Below are 23,101 nucleotides of genomic sequence, written 5' to 3'. Positions count from 1 at the left end.
CTATCTTTTTTTTCAGTCTACAAATACACCTAAAAAAGACGGCAAATGGGAATTAATGCCAGTAGACTAGTAACGCCATCGGGTGTGTAAAATGAGAATCAAGGAAACTTTTGTAAACTGTGTAAACTGAGGAGAGTTGGGATGTCGTCGATTTCGCAAACCTATGACCATTAGCAATTTATTAACAATGCACATTTGTTGTCTCTAAGATGTTTTATAAAGAAAAGTAAATAAGGTAAATGAATTGATAGGAGACTAATTCTGGTGTATAGAAAATCCCGCAGGTCAATAAGTATGGGTTTGGGGATCTAATCGGACTATTTAGAAAACTAGGTGGTCAAAATATTAAAACACAATAAATTTAAATACTGAGAAAAATATGGATAATATACAAAATAATCTTACCTCATGGGTGTTGCCACGGTAGGGCAGGGAGGGAGCGTGCCCGATCCTGACTCTGACCTGTACCTAATATAAATAATCAAACCTAAAAAAATAAATAATCTAAGTATTAACTACGATATATATCTGTAAAAAATCCATACTCAACAAAAAATAACAAGGGTGCTATAGTGTGTAACCGTTTTGTATCAAAAAAAATAAAGACCGCGGGTAGTCTGCTAGTTACGTATATATTATTTTAGACTGCTGCCCCACCCTAAGCCCATGGCTGGCTACGTCAATGAATATGTACTAGTTTATAATGTTCATCACAAAAATAAAAAAATATAAGTACTACTATATGAACTAATATTCTAGTTCTACTTAAGAAAAACTACTACGAAAAATCAAGAGCCCACTGCTGATCGTGTGTAAGATTATTTTTTGTTGTTAGATATAGGTGTTTTGTGGTAAAACATAAATTGGCATACCTACAAAGTTTTTTTACTAGATTAGGCTAGATTTGAAGTCACGACTTAGTCAACAAGGGTGCAATTCAGGGCAATAAATCACGACACTCTCAATAGTGCTCGTAATTACCTACAAAAAAGTTCAGTAGGTAAATAGCAATTTTTAATTATTATATTAGAGCAATATCGGAAGATACTATTTTGTCTTTATCCAGAATAAAAATGTGAATTCTTGTTCAAATTATTGGATTCAGACCTTTCTCTAAGTAACAACGAGTAGGTACAAAAATATAATTTTAAATTTATTTACTGTCACCCCATAAAATACATAGAAAATTCCAATGTAACTTTGTAATATAGGTATCAAAATGATTACAGATTTCTGCCACTGCATGCGCTGCGATCGCTTTACTATATCCCCCACCACGCACTTCGCACATAATATAACAAACATTGTCTTTATTTTATATTTATTGTGAATGGGAACTACAAAACGTTATTTAACATAATTGTTTATTATTTTTTTATAAAGACACTTTCTTTTGTGTTTCTCAAAGTTTGTGTTACGCGATATTGGAACGCACAGACGTCATGTCGATGACATTTCGGTCGTTCCATTGACACTTGACAATCGTACGAGGCCGGCCCTTGAGAATATTTATTTTCAGAATGAATCAGGAGGGCGTACAAGCTTGTTGCGCCGTTTGCAATCAGCAAACGCACAGAAGATGTGGTCGTTGCCTCAATATATATTATTGTAACACAGAGCACCAACGGCAGGATTGGAAAAGGCATAAAAGTGAATGTGGCCCCAAGTTACCCAAAAAAGGACCTAAAAGCAATGAACGCTCGATAAAAAACGAAGAAAAATTGAGAAACGGCGAAGTGGACTTCTCTTCCGACGGTATCGAAAGCAATTCGCTGAAAGGGGTTGCAAAAGAGGTCAGCCCGAGTGAAATTAGACGTTTGAAAAAGACAAAGAAAAAAATTGCGAACGACGTGAGTAAGGAATGTGGCGCAGCGTGTGTTGGTAAACATAATTCGCAAATTTCTACTGAGAACGTTGTAAGTGAAAGTGTCGCGGCTGAGACACCAGGACACAATGATAATAGTGTTATTTCTAGTGTAGTGTATACAGATAAGGATTTAACCAAAGGAAGGGCCATAACATATGAGGGGTCGTCTGAACAGGAAATTTTGAGCGAGTCCGCTCAGCAGCTGAGTACTGTGGACTTTTCAGCTTCTAGTTCATCAAATGTATTGAGAGCTGTAAATAGAACTGATGTCAAAATGCCTGTAGCGCCGTCATACGGCACAGAGCAGGGTGCTAAAATGAGGGAGTACCCGGAGGCGTCTTTGAAAGGCAGTGCTCCATTTAGTTGCATGCCCAACAGCTATGACATGGACCCTAGTGATCAGTGGTTTGTAGTGTGTCAAAGACTTATTAGGGATATGACTCAATATGGTGTATGTGTTTTGGACAATTTCCTCGGTAAAGATCGAGGCTTGTTGGTATTAAATGAAGTCATGAATATGCACAGATCAGGAATATTCACAGTAAGTTTGTTTATAATTAATTAACTACCAGTTATGACAATTGAATAGTATACTTAATATTGCTATATATGTATATCATATTATTATTATTATTAGGTTGTTGTATATTGTAATTAAAAACAAAACAAACTTTCATGACCAATATGGTGATGGTTAAATTGGTATTAAATTATTATTCAAATTTAAACATTTTATTATAGAAAAGATGTAGCACTTTTCAACCAACTTAAAAAGGTATTTGTCTTAACATTTAAATTTATTCATAATTCATACTATGTGTATCTAGGCTTGTTGTATATATGAATATGTATTATATGTAACCATCATAAAACCATTACTACATAATAGTTGTTCTATACATCTATGAAATGATTTTTTTTATTACAACCAGTCCAACCTCTTTTGTGTAACACTCTAACGCAAATTAACAAAAATTAAAACATTTGTTTTCGAAAACTATAATATTATACATTGAAGACACCTAGATTAATATAAACAATCATACTCATGAATATAAATGTTTGTGCCATGCATTGAATTGAACCTGGAACCATTGGAAGTAAAGTGGTGTGTTAAACCACTAGACCACCGAAGCTGTCTAATATTTATTTTTGCAACTAAACATAAAATAATAATACTTACAAGCACAGACAAATGAATATTTTATAGGTATTATTTTTATGGATGGATATGGATGATAATAGAAGAGTGCTTCCACCTCACAGTTTGTGCTTGTACATGATCAAAAGTTACCACAATGACCTCTGTGTTACTCCCCCTAGAACTTATAGTGGTTAATTGCTGTTGAATTTGCCATGATAGGCTAACCAACCTGACTTTATTTATTTATTTAAGCTTTATTTACCATATAATTACAATTTTAAATATATATTTCAAGTTTCATTAAAAGACTAGCAAATGTTTGCACCAACATTTGTATAGACGTGATTGTTTGTATCAGTTGGCATTTTCTATGTTTATTATGTATGTATTTACAAAAAAAAAGTAAGTTATATCAGTTGTCTAGTAACTATAGCACAAGCTTTGCTTACTGTGGGACTAAATGGTGCTGTGTTTAATGTCCAGCGTTATTTATTAATTAATTTGGTTCTCATATGGTGCCATATGGCTAAACATCTCCTCCAATTTGCTCCTGCTACTTCTGTGATCATGGGACTATCTTTTTCTCTGTCTACCTACTCGCGTTTTGCCTGCTTGTCCTTTTGTCGCTCTGACTTTATGTTTATCTTATATCCCTTAGTGTACCATTAATCTATAAAAAAAAAAATAGGAAATCACTAGTTTCCATTGTTTACAATCTTGTACATTATATCCTTCTTATCTTGTACAATATACATTATACCCTCAACCATTAATATTAAAGTGTGAAGATGGGTTATATTCTGTAACCATTAACAGAATAATCCAGAAAGATAATCCATTATTAGCATAAAGTAGTTCTCAATTAAACTGTATTTATTACTATATGTAATTCAATTCTGGAAATTTGATATTCAAATCCCGGAATTGGATTATTCCTTTTTTAAACATTTTACTACTGTAAAAGCAACTTTTATAAATTATGTTTTTATATTCTACTGACAAATTAGTCTCTTTTTATAATTGATTATGAATTAATGAATTATAAATTATTACTTACTGTTTTCTTAGTAGGTAATAAGATATTGATAGGCAATTAGAAAAACAGTTAAATATTAATCCGCTAATGAATGGTTCAAAAACTTGCAAGTTTTTTTTTCATTTAGTCTTTAAATAAAATCACCAATGAGCAAGGAAATGGAATGATTGATTCAAAAACATACAATGTTTTTATGGCTCCATAAAAAATTAAATATAATGCGTATTTTTAATTCTCATTATTTTTATTTTATTCTAGCATTATATTTTCTTATTGTAGGTACTCACACTACATAATACATAAAGTAACAAAACAAACTTGATAACATGAAGTCTAAGTAAATAAACACAAAAACAATATTTTTTACTGTACTGAGTTATTTTCTAATTGTCAATGTATACCTATTATGCCTATATTTACAAAAAATGTATTTGTTAGTTGTGTGTAAATGTATATATCAGTAGGTATATATATATATCAGTTGTCTAGTACCTATAAGGTTTAGTTTCGTTGAGGGATGATGAATGTTATTTATTTATACTTACTAATTAGTAAGCCCGTCATTTATCTTATATTGAATGACGATGGAATGTTCCTCCCAGCTGCACACTAATGGATGAGAATGGAGGAATGTTTTTTCAGGGGATCATGTGAAGTTTGACATAATAGTGGTATATTGCTTACGAGGGGGCCTATTATTAATAATCCCTAATCTCCACCCCTAAAATATAGAACTTAAGAATCTCCTCCAATTGGTTGAAAATGTAATATGATTTATTTTTTCACAGGCAGGTCAGGTAGTATCCAATTCGGGTAGCACTGAAGCACAAACCGTACGCAGCGACCAAACCACGTGGATTGATGGCAAGGAACCACAATGTCAATACATAAAGCAATTAATCACACAGGTAATTAAAAATATTTTATGTTTTAATCCTAATCTATAATGAATATAACTGAAATTAAGAATTGTGCCTCCCATGGTGGGCCTTGTCTGTATGTATGTAATCTCTGGATCTACTGAACCGATTTTAAACATTCTTGTAGTATTCCATAGCCCTTTTATAGAGGAATGTTATAGACTATATAACATCACGCTACAACTAATTGGAACCGAGCTGCAATGAAATATGTTGCAGAAACGGGGAAAATGTGACGAATGTTTGTATCAGTCTGGGTATTTCCTGAGTATATTATTATTTATGTATTTACAAAAAAAAACATCTATGTACTTATATCATTTGTCTAGTACCCATAACACTAGCTCTGCTTACCGTGTGGCTAGATGACGCCGTGTTAATTATAGAGGGTTATAAAAAAAAATTACAAGACTGTGAGTGCATGTAGAATACACACAGATTTTGCAGTAAGCTAGAATTACTGCAAGTAAAAAAATTATTCATCCAAAACTCCGAGATTAAACGGAATGCGCTTAGCGTGGCAGTTCATCTCAATAGCTCCAATTTCATGTTTCTATATATATGTTTTGTATATATATCTATATTTCTAAAAATATCACGCTGTAATGTTTACTGTAACACCTAAGTACATGCTAATCTTTTATTTTTCTGTGACTGACTAAGCGCGTAGAGTACTATAAAAATTTTCGTATATCATGACGTATCAATATCGGCCGTGATATCATATCGATAGAACTACAAATCCCAAACGTCACCCTACCCAAAAAATATAACTGTTAGGTATAAACGTTGTGTTTAGGCATCAAACATTTTTGCGATACACTATCTCAGCGGCGTTTATTGTTGATACACTGGATAACAATTCTCCGACCTAGTGGCGACGGCAATTGTTTTCTTTTATCAAATATACCTAGATGATTTTGCACTTTGCTGTCTAATTGACATCAGCCTCTTATAGAACATGATTAGTTGCAAAGGGTATAGTAGTATTTTCTGCACAAACTATGGTTTACTGCCGCAAGGTGTTATGTCAGCCATATTTACTTTTACATTGGACATCAATGCAGATAATTAAAGTTGTTTAAAAAAAAGAAATATGGTAAGCCAGGTAGGATGCTCATGGAAACGTTCCACTCTCACCAAGATACAAAGTGAAAATCGCGTAATATTACGCTCTCTTTATATTTCTAATATTAGAAATAGAGAGAGACATCGGAATTGTTTTGAGGAAAGACGCCACCGAGTTATAGAAATGCTTTCACTAGTTGAAGGTCTAAATATACAAAAGTCACAAAGAAACCAGGCGGGCCGCTAGTTTGCATATAAATTTTAAACTTTCAAACTAAATTCATATAAACGTGTAGTTTATTTTCGTTATTATTAATAAGGCATATAGTATCTGCCTAACAAATACACTTGAACGGGTTCAATAACACAAGTGCACTAATCTACACTACAGTTTATTTAGGACCTAAAACCACTTCATCGTTTACCCAAATAATTAATACAAATTTAAAGTCAAATATACTTCAAAAAGACTTATGTATAAGTGCTTTGAAATCGTCGTCCTTCTCTACACCTGCATAATTGCTATATATTTGATTTAAATTTATACTAAGAAAAAAATAACGTACTCTTTGGTGCTTTTTACTTATAACGTAAAACTTTTTACAGTCTCCCAGGGTTCGTTATGATTCGTAATGACCGCTTGGAGAAACGAGGCGGTGGTGTTGCAATTTACTTGCGGACTTCTTTTAAATACGAAGTACTGGCTTCTTCCCCCATCTCCGCTAACGCTGAATTTTTATTTATTTGTACTTATGTCAAGGGGACCAAAATCGTTCTAGGTGTTATTTATTGTCCCCCATCTCTAGATTACTTTCAGGAATTGGAAACAATTCTTGAATCCATTATGTCCGAGCACACTCACCATATAATCATGGGTGATTTTAATACTGACCTCATCCGTGATACAGCAAATTCCCGTAAACTAGGTCATATTGTTAACTCAGTAGGGTTAACTTTGTTACCGACTGGGCCCACTCATACCAACATAGACTATCCTGATAGTTGGATTGACCACATTTATATTTCCTCTCCCGATTCCGTTCTCAATCATGGTCAAGTTCCGGCACCAGGTATATCTCGCCATGACATAATATATGTTACTTATAACGTGAATAAAGTTAAACGTAAACCCGTAATTAAAGAAATACGCAATTTAGCTAGGATTGATATGGAGGCACTAGGAAAAGATATTCAATCGGTTAATTGGGACTGTGTTACTGAAGCTCCTACTGTCAGTGCGAAGCTCTCCAACTTCAACACTTGCATCCACCAGCTTTACATCAAACATGCTCCATCGCATGGTATAAAACTAAGAAAACCGCCCGCCCCTTGGATCACGAGAGGCGTTCGCATGGCGATGAAGAGACGCAATCAGGCGTTTTGTAAGTTTAAGAGGAATCGCACTGACGAGAACTGGTCGTCATTCAAAACGGCTCGTAATCGGTGTAATTACATGGTAAGAGCAGCCAAACGCCAATATATTCATTCGAATTTGCTTAATGCTTCGCCGGCTAATTCTTGGAAGTTCCTCAAGTCGCTCGGTTTGTGCAAACAAACCAGCGATACTGTCCCACTCTTTTCACTAGATGATCTTAATAGACATTTCTCTTCTCCCTTACCGCTAAGTCCGGCAGGCTGTTCGCTATGACCAAGCTCTATCTGACTGGTGCGAATTGGTCGCTGGTGTCCCTCAAGGCGGTATATTGTCTCCGTTATTATTTTCTATTTTTATTAACTTCCTCACTAATGATCTCAAGTTTACTATCAAACTGAAGTAGAAAGAATATCTGAAGCTGTAAGTCGGTTAAACGATGCTCTTGCCTACATTGAGGACTGGGCGGTTAGGTTCGGGGTGACTGTCAATCCTAGCAAATGCCAAGCAATCATTTTGGGAAGCTCGAGACAACTCGGCAAAACGAACCTGACGTCTGTTCCTCCGATAATTTTTAATAAAATGTCTATTCCTTACTGCACGCATGTCAAAGACCTTGGCCTCACGATTGATACCACCCTTAGCTGGAATAATCACGTCAATGAGGTCAGTCGTAAAGTTACGTACACCTTGCGCAATTTATACCGGTTTAAAAATTTCCTTCCTACCAGTACTAAGATCTTACTTATTCAGTCCCTGGTACTACCCATTATTGATTGTGCAGATGTGTGCTGCTCGGACATGAATGAGGACCTTTTAAACAAATTGGATCGTCTTCTCAATAATTGCATACGTTTTATTTTCGGTCTCCGTAAATACGACCACATCTCTTTTTACCGCTCTCAGCTTAATTGGCTTCCAATCCGCCAACGAAGAATTGTTCGTCTCTTGTGTACTCTTTATTCATTACTATACGATCCTAACTCTCCCGAGTATCTTAATACCAAATTTCATTTTCATGGGGACATCTCTTATCGTAACCTTCGTCCGTCTAGGAATTTACTTCTCCACGTTCCTGCTCATCGTACGAGCTTCATTTCTAAATCTTTCACTTTACAGGCCATTAAACAATGGAACGAGTTACCCCTTGACATTAGGTCCAGCTCTTCAAAATTCACATTCAAATCCAAATTACGCAAACACCTTTCCCAGAACTAGTGTAGGCTCCTGTTATCCTTGTAGTATTATTCCTCCACCCAACCACCTCTATGTATCTGAATTTCCCTGTTGATTTGTATAAATTTATAATTGTATGTGTATTTGTATGTATGTGTGTAGGTACGTACGTGTATGTAGTTATATTTATATATGTATAATTATTTATTCATATTATGTATTATAGTTTATAAGTATATTCGCATATGTATTTATATTTAATCATATTAAAGTGATCTTCTTATTATTTTATTTTTTTTAGATTAGAATTTCAATTTGTTAATGCACCGCCAACATGAATCTCTGTTTGCCCAATGGTTGACTGGGAGAAAATGCCTCGAGGTGTTAAGTCCGCCATGTGTACCTTTATTTATGTATTTGTGCATTAAAGTTTTAATAAATAAAATAAATAAATAATTGCTTGTCCAATATTTTTAGACTGTATTATTGTAGTCTCATAAGATTTCTAATTAGTCATTACCTATTAGTGAGTATTGGTAATGTCTTTAGGTTGTGGCACTCTATGAGACAAAGTGCACGTAAGAATTAGGAAGAACTAAAAAAAAATTTGGAAGAATTGGACGTAATGCCCATTTCTATGTAAAATGAATTACAAATTAATTTGATACAATTTCGCAGGGCCGAATACTTAGGTTATTCATTACAAAAAAAATTAAATCATTCCCATACAAAATCTCTTTCATTTCAATATTTTTATATCTATGGTAAATGTACTTAAGAGTTTGTCAATATTTTGCTATTAACGAAAGTTATCCACCTATAGCTCTGTTAAATTTCCACTCTGACCTCCTACAAAAAAATGTGTGAATACAAAAAAGTAAACTAATTAATGGCAACAACACTGTATTCGTAGCTTCAAATTACTTTGCGTAGATAATATCGCGATTAACAGATAATTTGTTACAAAAAATATAAATTGCTTTTCAATGTTTACAACCAGAAAGCAACCTCGACCTACATTAAGGGCGATGAAATAAGTCACCACAACACTTCGTCATAGGGCGGACTGCACTGGAGTCACGTAATGCGAAGTTGCGATAGCTCAGTGGTGAACAGACTGTCAACATGTCACGTATTCAAACTCTACACTAGAGCTTTATTGTTTAGTTAGCTCAGTGTTTATCTTTCACTGCGGTTTTGATACCAAAACATGACTGTCAAATACATACAGATATTATGTCACGATTTGCTTACACACTAGTTATAGAGCCTACTATTATTTCTTCTATTTTATTTTAATTGAAGTACTAACTGCTATTGTCATGGTATTGTTTCCCCACACCAAGGTAGACTTTCCAAAAAGTCGTCGGTTCATACTCACCTCAGTGGCCAAGCTGAGATTTCTTTATAAGAGATAAGGCAGAATGAAATTATTAATAACAGAATATGAGGTTTCACATCTTAGTTCTCCGGAATGGCAATACATTTGTGGTATCACGGGTGTCGCATTATCACGTGATGTAATATAAATCATAGTTAAATTGTGGAGATAAATAAAAACGCCATAATATTTTTATTCATAAAACAGATAAATTGTAAAATCTTATTGTATTTTTGTCTTGTACAATGTCTGTGTTACTGTTAATGTCGATCGATCCCGTCCAATTCAAACGGAATCGAAATTATGATGGCCTGAGCCGAAACCTCTAGCGATGCCCTTAGACTAAAGTCGTATCCGTCAGGCGGAGGTTGGCCTACAGTCGCTCCATAAGTCCATCCGCAGGTTTGGACTGCCATCTGCACTCGCCCTCTATCGTCCGGTGAAGCTGTAAAGGCCAGTTGCGACCAACATCATTGGAGTAGTAGCGATATGCGATATGTTAGGTGCGTCGTCAGCTTGTTTGCGATTACAATTACATAAGAAAATTAGGCAAACGCCCGCCTCTTTTCCAACATGTTGTCCTTGTTTTGTGTGTCAACTAGACACTCCCTTTGTGTATGTATTTTGCGTCGTAAGTTATCATGCCGGTTGTAGGAGAGGTGATTGCTAGTAATGGAAATGCAAATCGTCTTCATCCTATGCAAATACCGTCCATCTTTCGATGACACCGAGTCGAGTCGTAGTAACAAGTTTGAAGAGCGCCATTATTATTTTTATGGGCTAGTATGTTTTAGGCTGTTCGAGACGCTATCATAGACTTTGTACAAAGTCGTCTGCATAGGAACCTGTCTCGCTTTTTCAGCTTTTATGTTTTATAAGGTGTGTTCTTTTCTGAAGGGTGAGATATGGCAGTAAAATCGCAGGGTATAAAAACATGATACCTTACTCCTCAGGAATGATATAGTAAAGTTCGTGGTGCAGGAGTAACTAAGACTACTTTTGTTTTAGAAATTACAATATATTAATTTAAAAAAGTAAGATTCAATGCTAGCAAACAATATATTTTGCGTTTATCCTTTTACATGCATTTATTACGTCTTCTTCATACGTATATTGTTTGTTTCTTTAATTACAATGCTGTGGTGTTGTAATAAACTCTATTCTATTGAAATGTAAATATAAATATTATGTCATCTATGCGGAGCGTCGAATTAATTGCGCATTAAAATACTTTATACTTATTAGAAAGCGTACTCTTCCGTGAGGCTAATGATTACAATCATTAAACTGTTTGTGGTGCATGATTAAAATGCAATTAAAATATTCCAGGTGGATAACATCGTGATGAGAGCGAACAAAATGCCCGGCAATGGGAAGATGGGCGACTTCATGATCAACGGCAGGACAAAGGTAGCTAGCATACTAATATTATTAACGGCCGTCAATATGGTCTAGCTGTTTAGTATACCGCTTTACTTTCGTTGGTTGCGAGTTCGATTCCTCGCATCGCAATTCCTTTCTATCAGTCTGGTCGGATTTTATATTTTATAATTATGTATTTACAAAAAAAATGTATTCATGTATGGGACACATTAGTTATTATATTTAATTTTCTGTTTATATTATGTATGCATTTACAAAAAAATATCTTAGTACATCTATCAGTTACTTATACCCATAATACAAGCTTAACTTGCGACTAGATGGCGCTGTGTGTACCTGAAATATTACTATATTACATAATATGCGAGAATAACTCTTGCCTTATCTGTCCATTACAGTTTTTAATTTAAATCATTGAACTAATTTTGATGAAGTTTAATATAAATATAGATGGAAACTTAATAAAGGTTACATTTCGTCGCTAGAGTAAACTGACAACGTATAGAGGATTAAAATTTTATAAGGAATAATAAAAGTATTGTATTTTATAATATATAATTATCATTAATTTATAATTTAATAAAAATAGGGATAAATAAAAATAGTATATTTTTATTAATCCCTTATTATTTTATTATCATTTCTCAATTATATACATTCTAAGTAGACTCAATCGCTGGCTCCATTTAGTGTAGAAAAATTACTTTTCAGCAGCAAACAAATATTTAAATTCTTCTTTTTATTATACACTGGCCATATAAAATCAATGTTATCACAAGAGACAAGTCCAGTACCTAGATAATTAAAAATAGTAATGAAAGTCAGACGTCTCAGTAAAATGTTACCAAATTTAAAATTAATAATAATAGGAAAGTCCTAACAAGAAAGAGAGTGCTAAAACTTGTCTCTATATGTTCACGCAGGAACACAGGACACGATATTCACTGCAAAAAACCGTCCAGTCATGTTCCTATCTTTAAGCCATCGAAAGTCCGAATTAGAAACACAGGTAGACATTATGTGTAACTAATTGTATGTACAAGTATTTAGGAAGTTGTTGGCTATGATGACTACCCAACACACCCTGTGTTGGGTAGTCATCATATTTGTAAACGAAATCGAGCCTGTAACCGACTGAATATAATATCTACCGAATAACTCTTTACTAACAATCAGTCTGCAAACGAGTATGATTTTATCATATTCACTAAATCCCATCACACGGCCTTTCACTATTGATGCAGTAGTTAGGTAAAACTTATAACAGAAATAATGAAGAATCAATTTACAGCTTGCATTCTAATTAGTGTGCGAATTTGTTGACATTAATGTTCGTTTGGCATCAACATTGATCACTAGTAAACCGTGAACTCTATGTAGTGCCGTGGCGCCTAGTATCGTAGAGTCTAACTACACTGGTTCCGTAAATCGAGCAAACGTTTGTAAACAGAGGGCTGGCGGCTGGCGGCGTGGGATTCGTCTACGATTCTACTAATGTTTATAGCGCCCCTCCCCCCCACTCCCCGTCCGCCCCCCACGCCGCCATCATGCTTCAGGTCACGTACGCAAAACGTAACCGCGCATGCGCGGCCTCCTGTGGTATTTTGGATCGTATCGCAGATGTTATTAGCGATTTTCATTCACTGGCAATAGATAAGTAATCCAACTGGTAGCGTACAACTATAACATTGTTGCAACACGTCATAATGACATTTATCTTATGTCTGGCCAGCATTAAAATATTACAATGTTCGATTAATTTTCTTTTAAATTTTAGTAAAAAAACAAGTCTTGCGTTTAACAAAAATTGGTTTTCATCTGTTGTGTTTAATTTATAATTATATATATATATATATTAATAGATTTTTATTCTTCCACACCGATTCGATGTTTCTGACTGATATTTCTCATTCGTAATTTAAGAGCGGTGCTTTTGTGGGTTGATCTCTTGCCACTTTCCACGATCTTCCTTCATTCTCTTTAACGTTTATACGTCATAATTCTAATTATGTTTTTAATTTATTGTACTTGATGTAGCTGTGCCTTGTTCTTCTTTTCTTCTATCTTTCCCTCAATAATATCTTTCATAAATTCATCGTGCCGTAAACTGCCGTATCAAGTGTCCTAACATTTTACCTCGTCTATTTTCTATAGTATTGAATATCTGCCTTTTTTCTTTCACCCTGTGTACTGTAACACTTCTTCACTTCTTACTTTATCTTTCCAGCTATTCTTTTCCGACACCATATTTCAAAAGCTTCCAGTTTATCCCTTTCTTTTTGACTTAAGTCCGCGTCTCGCATACAAAGCTATACTCCAGATAAAGGTCTTAATAAAATTTAAACTCACATTACTGACTATTCTTAATTGTAACAAATTAATATCGATGGATTCATTAGTTTCTATGTACCACTTGAGAGTTGCAGATACAAGTTCTTGGTTCGCAATTGCAACCGTGGAATTATTCGTATATATTAGCAAATTTGTAGATTTTAATCTGTTTTAAAAGCGAATTGTCAGATATGACATTACATATGCTGAAATATTTCCTTTAATTAGAAGTTTTATCTTTTAATTAGTATTAAATAAAATAATTAATTAAATCACCCAATGCAATATTTTAACTGACAAGACAATGTATCCCTTCTCAAGGTAATAGGTTTTTAATATTTTTTTCACGTAATATATTTATTTTCTTAAGATACTTTTTTTTGCTAAAGTTTAAGAGCTGACATTTCGCGTGACTTTTTTTTGTATAAATAAAATCTGACATAACAAAACAATTAGGTAATTTTGATATCAAAACGAATGTTATAAATGTGAAAGTAATCTGTTTATTGGATCTTAACACAATACAAACTAAATCAAATGAATAAGTAGAGACTAATAGAGATTAGAAGCAAAAGGTCAAAATAGAACCCCTGATGCTACAATTTTCTTTACATACGAACGTATTGTATTAAATGATTTCTATTTGTAAGGTAGGCAATATATCTATGCAAGCTGTAGGGATACAGATCTACTTAGCACCAGACTCCCCGCTCTGCGCACGTCTTGCGCCTGCCGATGTTCTCTCCACCACCACCACCAGCCCTCCACGCGACTGTAACGCTTTTTCGTGACCGAAAAATCCTAATACAGGGTGTATTATATAGAAGTTTCACTTCAATAGTAATAAAATACTTATTGTAAGGAATCAGGCCACGGACAAACTTTTAATTAAATAAAAAAATAATAGTGTATTCAATCAGTTTAGATATATTAGTCACACAATACCAAGAAATAAGTCGCACAAATGGCGAACTATCATGATAAGTTAGCAAATTATTATTTAATGCGTACTTCTATAAAACGTAATTTATTTATCAGCGTGATTAGAAATATATATGACAGAACACTAATCTATTAAATATTAAGTAAAATACACATTTGATAAAAAATCAATTAAATACATATTAAATCATTTGTTCTTAGTCTACGGCTTACCATAAGACTATCATAAGTAACTGTTTATAGGCACCCTTATCCACCAGCACACTGAGAATCGTGAGCAGCATGTTTCAAGAGCATTTTCAGTGAGAATGTTGAGAGGCAGTACAGTAGTGTTATTTCGGTAATTTCCTAACCTGCCAACATCAAACTTAAAATGTTAGTCTAACTCTACGACTTAGCTTCATCTTATCATCCTCCACTAGTTCCTTGCCAGCGTCGAATACAGTTCAGCAACAGTATGAATAAAGGCAACAATTGCTATTTCTAATCACTTTTCTGGTTATTTGCCATGAAAATCAGAAATTGGCACCTTTTATAACATAAATCGCTAGTTTTTATCCGGCTCGATGGACCAATAATGTGTAATTCACTGTTTATGTTGTAGATATAAATAAATCACCGTAATGATGTTTTCTCATCTATGTCAAATGGTAATTTATTTTCTATACTATTAACTGTTAACACCAATTTGAACAGAATTTACTATAAGGTAGTTACGTTAAGGTCGTCTGATTTATAATTAGAAAATTATTAAAATAAAAGTAAACTTTATCCCGTGACTTTCAGTGACCTAATGCTTTACCGACTTAAACAATATTCAGAGCCAATCCTTTTGTAGCCATGTTCAAAGTCCATGGGTTGACTTGACTACAAAGTATCGAATAATAGAAAAAAAGCATAAGCATTCCAAAATCAAATAGAAAAGGTTTCGTGTCATAGACTTCTGTTGCTTTGTTTAATGTCACGGATTGACAAATACAAAGTATCTAGGAATAGAAAAAAGCATAAAAATTCTAAATTTAAATAGAAAAGAGGTTCCATGCCTTGTACAATAAACAACTTTTTAAAAAAAATCGAAATTCCGACAGTAATGGAGGACTCGCGATTTGCAAAATCGATAAATAATTAATCAGTTACTTACATGTATTATTTAAATATCTTTACTATCTGTAAAAGTAAAGCCTCTATCTATAGGTACAGATAAGTAAGTAAATAATAACATTTCATATAATATCTACGCTCTTAAAGTTGATTCATCTAATACTTACTCAACAATTGTGTACACATATTATCCGGTCACGTATGTCGGTTTGTTTAACAATTACCTATATAAACATATATTTACTTTATTATATGATATCAAAGTAATTTATTGCTCTGTCTAAGGAAGAAACTTAATGTTCAACTGAAGTGTGTGAATTTATGTTTATTGTTAAAAGCATATGATGTATATATTTACTAGCAGGCATGCAAACATTGTTTTGCGATATAAATTATTTTTAAGTATAGCAATTAAAATTATAGGGATTGATGGTAAAAGGGTTCTCACTCTTTATTTATTCATATTTATCAATTAAAGCTTAAAGGCACAAATAAAGGTGTATATGGCAGACTTAACACCTTAGACATTTATAGCTGTACCTATGTATTTTTAGTGCCGTAACATAAACGACCAAAAAAAGAAAGAAAGTATTCTTGGACAACCTTAATCACATAGGGGTATGAAAATACTACCTACTGAATATACACACCAATAAAATAATAGAGTCGGTCAAGCAGTTTTGGAGTTTTGTTATAATCACCGTGACATGAGAATTTTATAAATTAGAAAATTATTGCACACTGTAATAATTTACATTAGAGACCCTTGCTTGATTACTTTTTAAAAGACAACTATTATTTAGATGGCATTGGGGGCTATGTGCGGATATGTAGACACTATAAACTGCAGTAATGTTTTTACGGAATAAAAAATGAAAATCAACAACCACAAACGTAGTTGTTCGGTTCTGTTTTATAATGTGCGCAAAAATGTCAAATTCTTAAAGTTTTGGGTCCTATTAAATTAACTTAACAATAATTTCTCTTATATATATATACAGCGATAAGTTACGTTTAAACTTATCTGTCTGTACATGATCTTAGAGCAATCACAATAGATCAAAGCAGGTCGTAGTGCTACAGTTCTTAGCACCTGACAGGTAGCCCAAAATAGTCAATAAAAAAAATACATTCACATTCATACATACACATCACACATCACTACAAAACAATAACAATGCTGACAGCAACATATAACTTATTATATAAAAAAAGAACAACAGAAAAACAAATATAAAACCTATATCTACGATATAATAATAAAGTAAAATGCATATCAGATCTACCACTGCGGAGCATCGTCACCTCGTCACTGTGTACAGATGTGTGTGTAAGGGGCCCATTGAATATATGTATAGATGGAATTATTTACGAGTACATATGAACTGGTTAGAAGAATGATCTTTTGAAACTATTTTTACATATGTATATTATGAATAGGTCGTTAACCTGTATAGTAATAGCTGATAATGACATGTAGTAACCTTCGAAAGTGTAGTTTACGTTCGCAAAATGAATGCTAACTGCCAGCTACCGGATAACGGTGTGTTACATTAACCGCACCATACGTGGCCCATTACCAGAAACATGGGTGGTCCTATGTTCTGACTAGCTGTTTCATATTAGTTTACTCGCGTGATACCCATTATTCCCGTTCCTATGACTATTTTCGAAATTAATAATAATAATTTCAGGACAATTCACACAGCGCCATCTAGACACAAGTTAAATACATACATATTATACATAGAAAACACCCAGACCGATACAAACAATCATATTCATAAATACAAAATGGTTGTATTGTGCGAGTAATCGAACCTGCGACCATCGGATGTAAGGCGGTGTGCTAAACAGCTAGATCAACGAGGCGGTCAAATTACTTTCTTAGCACTTAGCAGAGGGATTAGAAGTATTTAGATTACTATTTATTAAGTTTAAATATATTAGAACCTAGTAAATTTGTCAGAAAATAACCTGATTCGTAAATATTAAAAAACATGCCCCGTCGGTTTACGCAAGGAATCGAATCCGTGAACATCGGAAGTAAGGCGACGTGTTAAACCGCTACACCATCGAGACCGTCAAATGTACAAATATGTACGTGTAGAGCAAGAAATAAATCCAATTAGTATACCGTAAAAATATTTAATCCACTTATTTGCAGGCTATGGTAGCGTGCTACCCAGGCTCTGGTAGTCACTATGTGAAGCACGTGGATAATCCTAATAAGGACGGACGATGCATCACGGCTATATACTACCTCAACCTCAACTGGGACGTGAAGCGGTGTGGAGGATTACTCAGGTAATATTACTGCATTACGAATTTGAACTTTACGCGTCCATATCTTATGATTGAAATTTGAAACCAATAATTTTTATCTAGCAACTCAGCGACCTATGAAAATACAAATGGAAAGTTCATACAGTAGCACTGAATGTAGCATTAAGAAAGATTAGAGCACCACCAGAGCATAGCTGCTAATCTGATCTTAAACTCCACTCCCTTCACTTCTCTGCTTCTCATTTTGATAACTACCTCTTTTACTACATAGCAAATGAGTAGTATTCTGGTATACTAAAGTCTGTTGGGGAAAAGGTATTGTTCCTAATGTGGATTAATAACCCCATTGCTAGCAATGAACTATGTCAGATTAACCTCCACGCAGTTCCCACTGGAAACCATCATACTAAATTTCTAGTGGATTTGCTACGATGGGCTAACTGACCTGAGATGACACTCATCCTCCACTGGTGCCCCGCCAGCGTATGCCATTAGCGCAGTCGCACCATTCCAATAACATACATTATAAAAAAAAATACAGTCTGTAACTCGTCGTATTGAGACGTATTTTCAATGTAGTATTGATTCCACGCATCCACCACCGTCTACCATCACCATCCACCATCTTCTGTCTTTTCTGCTCTAACCAAATGTCGTCAGGAAGAGATCGCTTAAGCGATAAGTACTTTTGTACCTACACATATACTATGTATATTCTGCTTTATATTAAAGATGCAATAATGAGTTTTAAATAAAATAACTTTATAAATGCACGAACTTGCGTTTCTTCACTAGATAGAGAATGACCAGCTAGGTACATACGTATATATTTTAGTAAATGAATTATGAAGTGCTTAGTTTCGGGAAATAGGGTAAAAAGTGCGAAGTTGTGAAGACGTTGTGACCACTTTAAATGCAAATAGTTACAAGACACTACTATTAGATGCTGTTAAACCAGTTACCATTAGCACATACCAGGGATGGCAACCGTATGAGGACAAATGAGAGATTTTTGGCCTTTGGTACACAGCATATTTAATTTTATCCTCGTATACGTTTGTACGAGATATTAATATACGAAAGTTGCTCAGTATAAAATAATATACGATATAAAAAAGCCCAATTTGTTAAGTATTCCTAGGTTGCCAACCCTGCTACGTACCAAACGAAAAATCCTTTTCTGATATCATCTGTGTTGAATTTTGTACTAAGCGTTGTATAATAATACAGTCCTTTATTCAGTGACATGAAAATGTGACCCTTTTAGTATCTGCTGAAAATTAAAGCTCAAATCACGATAAAGACTAATGGACCACCGATATAAACAAATAGAAAACTAGGGCGTCTAAAAATACTGAGTTACAAGCGAATTAAGATTTATTTTACAACCCGCAATTATAATGTGTTAGATCACCGTTGCTTAACATTTTTCAGTCCACGGACCCCTACAATTGCATGGTTAAGCATAATTTCAAGATACAATAAATAAATGTACGATTAGTTTCTGACAATTTATATTAGTAGTCCAAAAAATATGTAACTTAACTAAGCTTAGCGATTACATGAATATAATAAAGGAGAATAAATAATTCTTTATTCAAATAAATAGTCTTTACTTAATTTTTTAATTTGCCGCTCATTTGGAAAGCTGTTTCACAAGAAGAACGAACAAAAAACTTGCGTGGTGCTCTTTTAAATAATTTAATTGTAACTTTACTTTTTTAATTGAAATCTGTGAATATAAACCATGATTTGCTAGCGTTTGTTGTTGCATGCCTCCATGTCGTAGCCTGTACGTCTACATTTATCACTATATCTAAAATTAATTTTGGTTCCATTCCAGGGTGTTCCCTGAAGGCACTAATCAAGTGGCGGACATAGCGCCTATCTTCGACAGAATGTTGTTCTTCTGGTCCGACAGACGGAACCCTCACGAAGTTCAGCCAGCGTATCATACAAGGTAATTATAGCTTTAGACATATTATATGTACTAATTGAGATGATATGCCTCTCTCGGCTCATATAGACATTCGATCAGTTAGAAATGGAATATAAATATCAAACGAAGATTGAAATTACGACGACCTGAGTGTAGGTTCGAACCCCTAACGTTGCCCTTAGATTAAAGTCGTATCCGTCACGCAAGAGTTACATTTCAGCCACACTATAAGTCCGAATGTTTGGAGTGCTATGTGTACTAACCCCCTACCGTTCAGTGAAGCAGTAAAGGTCAGGTGTCGGCAATAGCATTAAAATAGTTTCAAATAAAAAAAATGAATATAAATAGAATTGACAAATAATTTTCTAAAAATTAAACATTGATAAGAACATAAAGCTATTTATATTCCACACATACTGGGATATTTAATATTTCTCCTACGGAATATGTGGAAATAGGGATGTGATGTGATGTCATAGGCGATGTGTGACAGTATAATAATGAGTCATGTTCACTGATAATAAGGTTTTGTTTCAAATGCCTGGATTATTGCTTTTGGATTATTATTATATAGGTATGATAATCCGTGACGATCTGATTACTTATTATTTCATTTATTATTTTCAGATACGCGATCACTCTATGGTATTTCGATGCTCAAGAAAGGGAGGAGGCGCAACGACGTTTTAGTGAGTAATTAATAATAAAATATTTATTGTTTTATATTATTTATTTATTAATGACATATACATTTATTATACTGACTAACTCGGCAAACTGCAGAATAGTTTGTTGCCAATCATCTCATATTTATTAATACTTACCTACCTATATCTATACCTAGGTAGGTATAGTTATAGGTAGGTAAGTATTAAGGTTAAGGTAGGTTATTATTGTTACTAACTGAGCCTGTCTTGACTATGAATATTAACTCTGCACATTGTACATAGTAGGCAAACATTAAAGAAAATTTAACAACCACATTAAGTTTTGTATGTTCCGCAAAACGTTCTTATTGTTTTCTTTATTACCTTCTAACAATAATAAACACGACAAAAGAAGATTTAGCGAAATCGTCCACTCGTGATGTAGTGACCAAAGGAAATAGAATTAATATTTATTTAATATATAACTGTAACTTTAATGCACACATTACAAAAAGTAATACTAAATTTAGCGGACTTAACACCATCTTGTAATTTCTACCAGTCAATAGGTAGTGCAGATAACAAATGTTGACGGTACAAATATAATCATAGATAAAATAATAAATATAGATACATAATTTATATTGAATAAATTAAATATTTTTAACCGTAAAACATATGCAAGGTCATGCCAGAAATGGGGGTGCTGTGCCCAGCAATGTTTTTGTTACTTCAAAAATTACACAGAAGTATAAGTAAATATCGACTAGTCTCATTATCTCTACAGCTCATGTTCTTTTTCTTTCTTAGAAACCTTCTAATATATATAGTTCATATATGTGTATGTATATGTATTTATGCCTATGTTATATATGTCTATTTCTTTGTTTAATAATATAATTAAAGGGTCTTGTGTGTGCCATCTACTTTTTCTGTGTACATTGGTCCTCTCTTCTGGGTTGTCTGTAAGAATTTGTTATAGCGATAAGGCCGCCTTTTGTTATTAATTTTCTACTTACAGTTTTTCTTATTGTATTTTATGTGCACAAAAAAGAGTTTATTATTATTATTATTATACCAGCGATGGTATAAATGAAATTCTAAATAACTACGAAACTCAAACAACGTATTTGACATATTATTGTTATTCACCTTTATCAGTGACCAAAGTTATCACTACTCACTACTATTTGCGATATAGCGTATCGTCCGAAGGGAGACCACGTGCTAAATGTGTCGCAGATTGTACATTCGCTAGCCTTGTCCCCACATTTTCCTCCTTTCAATTATGTATTTAATTGCGGTAAACCCCGGCTACATTATGGCTAGGATACTACGCAATTACACTTAGTCATATCTACAATGCGTTACGCTATGTTTGTTGTGGACGCTGTACTAATTATATTGGTTATCGCTATCTTTGCCTTGTTTATGCGTCGTTGCATCGCAAGGAATAGTTTTTAATAGCTTATCCATTGTTTTGCCCAAACATTATTATCTATTTAAACAAAAATGTTTGGAAGTGTATCCTTTTGTGAGAGACACGCCCTATACTTTTAACAGCATTTGGTGGGATTTTCTTCGGAATCCCACGTTTTTGGTCCAGAAACCTGGACTAAAAATCAAAATAAATTAATTGTTGTGATTATTGTCTTCACTATATTATATTTTCATAACGAAAGCTAATTGAATGACGGTTTGCAAAGACTATTAAACTTTATTAAATATTTTTCAAATTAGTACTCCCGCAGTCACTTTGAACAAAATAATTAACTGGTATAAAGTGGATACACATAAACTTTTTAGCATCACATATTTAAAAGCGATTGGTTGCATAGATTCATTTTGAAGATTTTTTTCTCATAAGGATAAGATTTTTTTATTTACTAACTCTTTATTGCATAAATTACAAAAAAGACAAAATAAAGTAATAAGGTACCAAGTCGGTCTTATCGTTTAAGTAATATTCTAGAAAACTTAAAGGAGAGAAGACAGAAATAATGGCACGAATCTGAGCAATGATTAAAAAGAACGTGTCCCAACTCTTGAAATATAGTGTTTATTTGCTCAATGTTGATAACAAACTGAAGTCCTATCTTGTTTGTCATTCAATACCGACCTTTTTTTTGCAGAAAAATGCGCCAACCCGTCCTCGAGCAAGTGATGTCGGATGTTCGGAGTACGCCTCACGTAGGTCTAGTGTTTCGCTGTGATCTTTCACTTGTTAAGGTCCTACTTACTCTTAAATTATGTACATAAATTAAACTGCGCCTCTATAGAGAATAACCTCTTATCTATAAAAACTAAAACGTTGTACAAACATATTTTAATAGTTAACATTTTTTTTATTTATTTAATTCAGGCTACATGGCACATATTACAAATACCTTATAGATTGACTGTAATATGAAATAATAATCAAATATAAATTGTCTATGTGGACACGGCCACAACGGCAATCACCCACGGTTGCCCCGATATACGGGTTGTATATAACCGCAACCTTCG

The 23,101-nt window shown here is 33.8% G+C and overlaps 1 protein-coding gene across 1 annotated transcript; it reads left to right on the top strand.

Moving 5' to 3' along the window:
- The first annotated feature begins 1,494 nt into the window (after positions 1-1,494).
- Positions 1,495-22,946, top strand: LOC131851771 (egl nine homolog 1). The gene is made up of 7 exons (XM_059202318.1): positions 1,495-2,408; positions 4,836-4,955; positions 11,294-11,374; positions 17,889-18,028; positions 19,851-19,967; positions 20,574-20,635; positions 22,726-22,946. The coding sequence occupies exons 1-7, from the start codon at positions 1,521-1,523 to the stop codon at positions 22,755-22,757; spliced, it is 1,440 nt and encodes a 479-aa protein (XP_059058301.1). The 5' UTR covers positions 1,495-1,520; the 3' UTR covers positions 22,758-22,946.
- The last annotated feature ends 155 nt before the right edge of the window (positions 22,947-23,101 follow it).

This window comes from Achroia grisella, unplaced genomic scaffold, assembly GCF_030625045.1.
Source record: "Achroia grisella isolate CSIRO2021 unplaced genomic scaffold, CSIRO_AGI_Agris_v1 utg807, whole genome shotgun sequence".
Taxonomy (NCBI): Eukaryota; Metazoa; Arthropoda; class Insecta; order Lepidoptera; family Pyralidae; genus Achroia; species Achroia grisella.
The sequence above is the reverse complement of the archived record's forward strand: the minus strand, read 5'-3'. Positions and strand labels throughout refer to the sequence as shown.